At 44.4% G+C, this 8,347-nt stretch overlaps 2 protein-coding genes across 3 annotated transcripts in view; both read right to left on the bottom strand.

Moving 5' to 3' along the window:
- Nucleotides 1-2,244: 2,244 nt before the first annotated feature.
- On the bottom strand, nt 2,245-6,158 carry TIMM8A (translocase of inner mitochondrial membrane 8A). Its single transcript, XM_079962309.1, has 2 exons — nt 5,899-6,158; nt 2,245-3,202 (listed from the first exon to the last, which is right to left on the bottom strand). The coding sequence occupies exons 1-2, from the start codon at nt 6,028-6,030 to the stop codon at nt 3,041-3,043; spliced, it is 294 nt and encodes a 97-aa protein (XP_079818435.1). The 5' UTR covers nt 6,031-6,158; the 3' UTR covers nt 2,245-3,040.
- A 1,216-nt stretch (nt 6,159-7,374) lies between these two features.
- The window catches only part of BTK (Bruton tyrosine kinase), a 36,019-nt gene continuing 35,046 nt past the window's right edge, over nt 7,375-8,347 (bottom strand). For both annotated transcript variants that reach the window (XM_079962419.1, XM_079962420.1), the window contains one exon: nt 7,375-7,875. In XM_079962419.1, the coding sequence (XP_079818545.1) occupies nt 7,804-7,875 (72 nt within the window). In that variant the 3' untranslated portion in view covers nt 7,375-7,803. The remainder of the gene's footprint in view (nt 7,876-8,347) is intronic.

Genomic DNA, 8,347 nt, shown 5'->3' with positions numbered 1-8,347 from the left:
TAAACAAGAACAATTGTAGAAGTTGTAGTCTAACAATACCTGGAGATTCGCAGGTTTCCCACCCCTGCAATATTACTTGCAGCTCAGGCATCCGCCAAACCCTTAAAAGTAAAACTTCACCCAATGCAGGAACTGAAGCTTTGATTTCTCACTCTCACTTCTGGGCAGGACAGCAAACCAGTGTTTGGCAGACTCAGAAGTTTCTGCATTTGCACAATTTCTGCAATATGTGGTAGGCTAATAAAACAGGTCTGGTATGTGTAGTGTTATCCTCCTGATCTGAAACATTACACGGCAGATACCTCTGAGGAAGTCGCTGAGTTTGGCTTCATTTATCATGGAGTTGCGCTCATAAGGAACTTTTAAACCAGCAAACTTTGTTAGTAGGCTGCCTTTGCCTTTCCATATTAAGCAATCTTTCAAAGACAGGCCACCTGTTTCCTGATGCATTTACAGCAGCCACATATTTAAGCTGCAGCCCAGTAACCTTAAGCAACAAGGAATTCAAGGTACATTCTAGTCATTAAGCTGAGTCAGGAGGCATGGAGTACTCTCTCTGTGCTTAACATAGAAACTAAGTAGGCTGTCCCTCCTCTTGCCAGCATACATATGCAACATAAAGGACTGTAGCTCATTGGAACAGCCTCTGTGCTGCCCGCAGAAGCCCTCAAGCTCAATCCCCACCATCTCCGGGTAAGGCTGGGAGACACCCCTGTTGGAAACCCTGCTGCCAGTCAGTGTGGTCAATACTCTCCTATGCATTAATTGATTAATGGCTTAGCCAGCATCTATGCAACTACTGAATTGGTCACTTGTGGCAAGTAAAGATCTATTTAGACCAGACAGAAGGGAAGGTATCCAAACATGGGGTTTTTTGTGAGGAGGAACACACATTTGTAATATGCATGAGTGGATAGCTAGTTATAAAAACTGTTTGAGGTGAGGACTAATAACTTGTGTAGACTTACCAGCAATTGATGTATCTCTTAGTACAGTGGTGCCTCGGGTTACAAACGCTTCAACTTACGTTTTTTCGGGTTACAACTATTGTAACCCAGAAGTAAGTTGTCTGAGCTCTTGGAGGCCTCGCCGCTGCCTGGAGCCAAGCCTTGACATCCATGGGGTCTGCAGCGGCTCCGCGACTGGGCTGAAGCCTCCACAAATCCCGGGAGCCAAGCCAATTGTGATTGCGGAAGAGGACCCTGAGCCCCCATCCAAACAATGACTATCATCAGCGCAGGTAAGAAAAAAAAATCACATTTTCATTTTGTACTTCATTTTATGGATCAATGGCCTCATTAGATAGTAAAATTCATGTAAAATTGCTGTTTTAGGGGTCACTTTTCATCGTCTGTTTCCTTTTCGCGTTTTGGTTTGTGTGGCTTTTTCGGTTTTTTGACTGTGACTTGTTCTTCATTTTATGGGACTGATTTGTGACTTCACTTTTGTGACTTGTTTTTGTGACTGTGTAGAACCCAGTTCAGCTACTGGTTGATTGTGTGACTTCAGAAATGGATAAAAGCCCCCCATCCAAACTGATTTATCATCAGTGCACGTAAGGTAAAAAAAATGTTATTTTTTTCATCTAAAATACTGTCTTATTTATTTTATAGTACAGTACATTGATTATTGCCTTCATTTTATGGATCAATGGTCTCGTTAGACAGTAAAATGCGTGTTAAATTGCTGTTTTAGGGGTATTTTTCATTGTCTGGAACGGATCAATCCACTTTCCATTACTTTCAATGGGAAAGTCCACTTCAGGTTAAGAACAGACTTCCGGAACCAATTAAGTACTTAACCTGCGTATGTGTGGGTATCTTATCTTTCACATCTTTCAAGTCGGTACTTAAATGTTCAATCCTTTTTTCCAACTTATTAACGGATGCTGTGTTACGATCTAATCCTTCTTTAATATCATTTAACGCTGACATTACCGACTCCTCAAATTGTGTTGCTGCTTTAGAGCCACGTCTGAGCTTTTCTCTTTCTGAACTTATAGCTAAAGAATGTCAAGGTCAGTCACACAGTCTAGCGCAACAATGGAGAATAAAAGTTTCCCTCCACCAAACCCACTGCAGCCAGATCAGGAGCAGCTTCCTTAGTCTTTAAAACTGCTTAAATCCCAACAACAAAAATGGCAAAGAGAAAATTTTCCAGAGCTCCCCTTATTCCTATTTCTATTCCTATTTCTAAATCCCTAGCAATCAAAGCAGAAGGAATCACCACCGACTCAACAGGCAGTTTAAAATGAATGTAATTGATGTTTATTCCACTGATCAGCAGGAAAGGAATTAATGGAGAAAGTTAAAATTGACTTTTGTACTTTGTAAGTGAAACATTTACATGACCAGATGAGTGGTATTCAGTTCCCATGTCCTCTGGGGTTACTTCTTCCTAGCTATGTAAAGGAGGGCTTGAATATGCACCTTAAATGGCACATGACAGCAAGCAAAGTCAGCCTCCCTCTGTTCAACCGCAACACTAGTTGCGGTTTACAAAAGGGTCAACTCAGCCACATGTTCAAGCTGCAGGTGAGCAATTTATATCACTTAAAAGAGTCGTGCTAAAACACAGTACCATTTTAAAAAGGCACCTTTGCTTTTCCCAGGATCAACATTCATGTCTGAAACCTCCCAGTTCCCTTCATTTCAAAACAGAAGAAATTATTGAATATTGATAGGTGTGCTTCCCTGGCCACACCACTGGGAAAGCAAGTTGTTTGATGCTACAGTTCTGCTGTGAAGCTCTTGTTATCCAACAGCAAAATTAAAAAAACCTGGGCAGCACAAGCCCATGAGAATCAGCAAGGCTTCACTTGTCTGACTGCTAAATGTTCACAAGATGGGAATTTAAAACCAGAACTGCTCACATTGGCCAGGAAACCCAGAAGTCTGTCCTGAATGTGGAGGCCAACGTCCTTCACAACTTTGATCCTTTCTTCTGCTTGTTCTCCTTGTTCTCCACCTCCTCCTCTTCTCTCAATTCAGTAGGTTGGTTTCTCGTTAAGGAAGGAAACTGAGGCATTGCAGCACCCAAATCAGTCAGAGAGGTTTTCAGAGAAGGGCGACTTGGATTTCTGTGTCTGCTCCAGTCGGTTGAGAATGAACTGACTGGTGTCAATGAAGCGCTCCACACAGTTCACAAAGCAGGTCTCTGCGCGGCTGTCCAACTTGGGGCCAGGCTTGTCCATGCATTTCTCCTATTAAAGATATGGAAGAGTAAGCATTGTTTAGGAACACAGGAAGCTGCCTTATACTGACTCTGACTACTGACAGTGATTTCTGACGAGGAACATTCCCAGCCCTACCTGGAGATGCCAGGAATTGAAGTTAGTGCCTTTTGCACACACAAGTTATACCCCTTCTCTTCCTAGTATATAGGGCTTAGGGGCATTCAAGAGACACCAGCAGTTCAGAATTTTGAACCACAGAACCAGTCCCAAAACACACCCACACCCTTTTTGCAATGTACAAGAGGGACACGCCTGGATTTCCTGTCCTGTAACTCTAAACAGAACAGCTGGCTCAGAACACAAACACCCAGGTAGCCTCTCCATCCTCACTGCCTTCCACTGTGCCGCCGCCACAGCTGTTTCAATGATGAGAAGGCTAACATAAAAAAATAAACTGCAATATCCCCTGCAGTTTCCTGATTCATGGCCTGTCTCCACCTGGGAGCTATATCTTAGTGGTACAGCACACTCTTTCATGAAGAAGGGTTCACGTTCAATCTCTTTGCATGCCTAGGTAAAGCAGGACTGAGGAATCTATGCCCTCCCCATGCCCAATGTTGTTGGACTATTATTCCAGTCATCACTCACCATCTGTCATTCTTTGCTTGCATGCATTATCAGCAGCAGTACCAGCAATTTCAATAGGTGTATACGTCCTCACCAGTATATCTCCTTGCCAACACCACTTACTACACTTACTACATTACAGCCATTAAAGAAGTTGGAGCCCTGCTATGATGGTGAGTGTAAGCAGCAGTGAATTTGCACCCACTCACCAAAGGCCGCCAATACAAACATAAAGAGAGCCATGGCTGGATCAGATCCATAGTCCATCAAGTCCACCATCGAGTTTCTCATAGTGGCTTCTTTCCAGGAACTGAATTCCCGGTAGCCACACGCACAGCCACTGGTTGTTTCCAGCAACACAGGGAATTCAAAAGCCTCAGAATCTAGAACTTTTATTTAGCCAATCAAAAGACCTCTCCTCCTCCTCCAGGACTTCATCCAATTGTCTTTTAAAGCCACCTAAACCAGGGGCCTGTTGTCTTTGTCCATGGAGTTTTCTTGGCAGGGATACTGGAGTGGCTTGCTGGTTCCTGCTCCAGCATCTTAAAAAGAAGAGACATCACCTTGCCAACAAAGGTCCATGTAGTTAAAGCTATGGTTTTCCCAGTAGTGATGTATGGAAGTGAGAGCTGGACCATAAAGAAGGCTGATCGCCGAAGAATTGATGCTTTTGAATTATGGTGCTGGAGGAGACTCTTGAATTATGGTGCTGGAGGAGACTCTTGCATGGACTGCAAGAAGATCAAACCTATCCATTCTGAAGGAAATCAGCCCTGAGTGCTCACTGGAAGGACAGATCGTGAAGCTGAGACTCCAATACTTTGGCCACCTCATGAGAAGAAAAGACTCCCTGGAAACGACCCTGATGTTGGGAAAGATGGAGGGCACAAGGAGAAGAGGACGACAGAGGACGAGATGGCTGGACAGTGTTCTCGAAGCTACGAGCATGAGTTTGACCAAACTGCGGGAGGCAGTGGAAGACAGGAGTGCCTGGCATGCTCCGGTCCATGGGGCCACAAAGAGTCGGACACGACTAAATGACTAAACAACAACAAACCAGGGGCCATCAGTATCCACAATTTCTGTATTATTTCATAAAATTTATGCACTGCTTGTGGGGGGGGCACCCTCACAGCAGTTAAGAATGCGTAGGCTGAAAGACTTTGCTCCCAGAGCCTTCAGTCTTCCTTGCTCACTGTGACTTTGCTGATCTCCTGTTAAAGGCACCCTTGACAGGGGCCATCACTGCAGCTTGTAGCAGTAAGTTTCACAAGTCAGTATGTACCACAAAAAAAGAATTAACCCCTAGAGGGACACCAGTCTTTTGCATGACCTACTTTTAAAGCGTCTGTCCGTCGCCACATAGACGAGACAGAATCATAGAGTTGGCAGGGGCCCTGAGGATCACCTTGCATTGGGGGGAAATTAATTTAAATTAATTAATTTAAATTAATTTAATTTAAATTGAGCAACCACATCACAGCCAAACATCACCTCAGAGGTACAAGTCCTCCTCCTCGATTTTGCTAGACCACCTTCTAAAGCACATTTCTGGTCTCACCACCACAGGCAAATCCACATTCAACACACATTTAAAGAACATAGCTTCCCCCAAAGAATATTGGGCTCTGTAATGTAAAGGGTCCGAGAACTGTGCCTCTGAAGGGGAAACTATATTTCCCATGATTCTTGGGGGGGGGGGTTGGAAATCATGTGTTTTAAATGTACCGTGCGGATCTGCTCCCCATCTTGCGGCAGCACGTGCCGCAAGTTAATTGCACGTAGCATGAAAGAGTGGGGGGTGGGCTTTGGTCCCTCGGCCCTCTTCCTCCTCCATCATGATTTCCATCTGATCCCCTCCCTCCCCTCCACCGCCTCTTCCGGACACTCTGCCCGATCCATAGCTGTCAACTTTTCCCTTTTCTTGCGAGGAATCCTATTCAGAATTTCCCTTAAAAAGGGGAAAACGCTGACAGCTATGGCCCGATCCTCTAAGCCTGCTGCAGCGAATCTTGCGGCAGAGAGTTCCAAAGGTCAACCGCGAGCAGCACGAAGGAGGCCTCCGCCTGCGCCCCGGGCTATCAGCTCCTCCTTACCCAGCAGAGCTCCGTCATCTGGTGCACGAGCTGCTGGAAGCGCTGCTTCTGCGTCTCCACCTCAATGAAGTGCTGCAGCTGCGGGTCGTTGACGGCCGCCCCCAAGTCTCCCACGGCGGACGAAGGGTCCATGCCGGGCCCGACCTGTAAGCCGACAGCGACCGATCGGAGGAAGCGAGGAAGGGAGAGAGGACAGCGATCTGGCAGGCGACCTTCACGTGCAGCTAGCCCCCGCCCCCGGCCGTCCCCTCCGCGCGCGCGCGCGCGGTAAGCTTCCGCTTCCAGAGTGCACCGCGCGAGTAAAGCTTCATCCGCGAGTGCGCTTCCTCTTTCCGGCGGTGGGTGGAGCTGTGCGCGCGAGAGAGACCATAGAGCTACGGCATGGGGGGGGGGTGTAGAGTTGCCATCGGGCAAGAAGAACCCCGTGGGCTCTGCAGCTCGGCTTCACGCGCGCCTACTCAGAAGGAAGAGACATGATGCAGCTCCCAGGAAAATGCGTATAGGGTTATTGCAATTAGCATTAATAATTTAATTAGAACATCTGGAGGGCCACGCACCTCCCCTCACTAATGTCAGGTAGGTAGCCGTGTTGGTCTGACGCAGTCGAAATAAATTTTAAAAATTAAAAAATTGTCCAGTGGCACCTTAGAGACCAACAAAGTTTGTTCTGGGTGTAAGCTTTCGTGTGCAGGATGAAGTGTGCATGCACACGAAAGCTTATACCCAGAACAAACTTTGTTGATCTCTAAGGTGCTACTGGACAATTTTTTAATTTTTTTATTTATGTCCTAAAGAGCATTATTGGAGATCTCTGCGGATGGAGTGAATTCATAACCCAAGATGTCTTGTCTGCAGCTGTTTGCAGCAGAGATGTCACAAAACACCCTCTGCCCCCACTTCACTGCACTGCAATGCAGAGATAACGGTCCTCAGGGCCCCCATTAATTCTGGCTCTGACCCTCAACACACACCTGGCATTCTGCAATGTGGGAGATGTAAGCCTCTCGCTCTCAACCTCATCTCTGCTCCGGGGAGAAGTGAGCTACATTACATTGATGTTTTAAGCTACTGAAGTGTCTGAAGAAATGTGCATGCACACAAAAGCTCATACCAATAACAAACTTAGTTGGTTTCTAAGGTGCTACTGCAAAGAATTTTTTTATTTTGTTTCTAAAAACCCAGTTCCTTTATTATCCTGGAGTGGAGCCTCAGTTTATTCACATCCCCTTGTTGAAATTTCCCCTTCCTTTTGCAGCAGAAGGACCACGGTGGAATATTTATCAGCATACCAAATCTAATTTATGGGATGGAGAATGTGTGAGTGCATGAGTGTAGCTGTAAATTCAACCTTTTAAACAAAATGTTAACCTAAATAAATAAATTTGCATCTTGGGCCATTGAAAGCACATGGCAGAGGACTGGGTGACTGGAAAGGGTAGCAAGATGTGGTGGTAGAAGTATCTAGGAAATATGATAAACAATCGGGTACATTTCCCTTTTATATATTTCATTTTCATATTATTTTTTGTAATTGTTATTTCAACATAGCAAAACAAGTTTCCAAACAATGACATCATCCTTGAAAAATTATTTGAATCCCATAATGCCATTTCAAGTTACAGGTAGAGAGCCATGATACTGCATTAAAAGGGATTTACTCTGCTGAAGAGGAAAATAGTACCCAACCAGCACTTGCTGTCATAAGTTAGATCTTCTTTAGCACTTCAGTGAATTCAGATACAAGCCAGTTATTACACGTGAGGCAGACGAAAAGAATCTGGTATTGTCTGATAGATCCAGTTACTTTTGTCATGATGTAGATCCATCCATTCATGTCCATCTAGAAATTCTGGAGCGAACATACAAAAATAAGTAGTAGTAAAAGAGCGATTGGATGATGGCAGTTCAGGGGTCTTCATTTGCTAAATCCAAAATGAGGTTCAGAAGGACTTGGAATGTGGGACGCTCATCTGCTTTCTGGAGCAAAAGAACAGAAAAGAGGGGAAAGCTTATACCAATAAGGTTGTTTACTTAATAGACATTAATGTACTGCTATTTATTACATTTATCCATTGCTTACTACAAAAATGTATCCAAGCAATTCATATAAAATACCAAAAGCTTGTCAGTTATCTAAAAACAAATAGAACAAAAATACAATAAAACCAAAAATTTATAAGGATGCTCATCTAACAACAGCAAAAACAATGAATCCTGCTCTATCTCAAGCAACAAAACTCCACCCCTGTGTTATAAGAACTTTAATATAGAATAAATATTCATAAATGCACACATATCTAAATATATGAACCATGTGTCTGAAATAGTACGGGAGAGCAATCCTGAAGCCTTTTTGACTCTCCCAATGACTTCAGATATTCCTCTGCAGTAAGGGAGGCAAAGGGAGAAAGCCTTCCCATTGTCTTTTTGCTTGCAAATCCTGTCTTAA

The sequence above is a fragment of the Podarcis cretensis genome (assembly GCF_951804945.1).
Source record: "Podarcis cretensis genome assembly, chromosome: Z".
Classification (NCBI taxonomy): domain Eukaryota; kingdom Metazoa; phylum Chordata; class Lepidosauria; order Squamata; family Lacertidae; genus Podarcis; species Podarcis cretensis.
The sequence above is the reverse complement of the archived record's forward strand: the minus strand, read 5'-3'. Positions and strand labels throughout refer to the sequence as shown.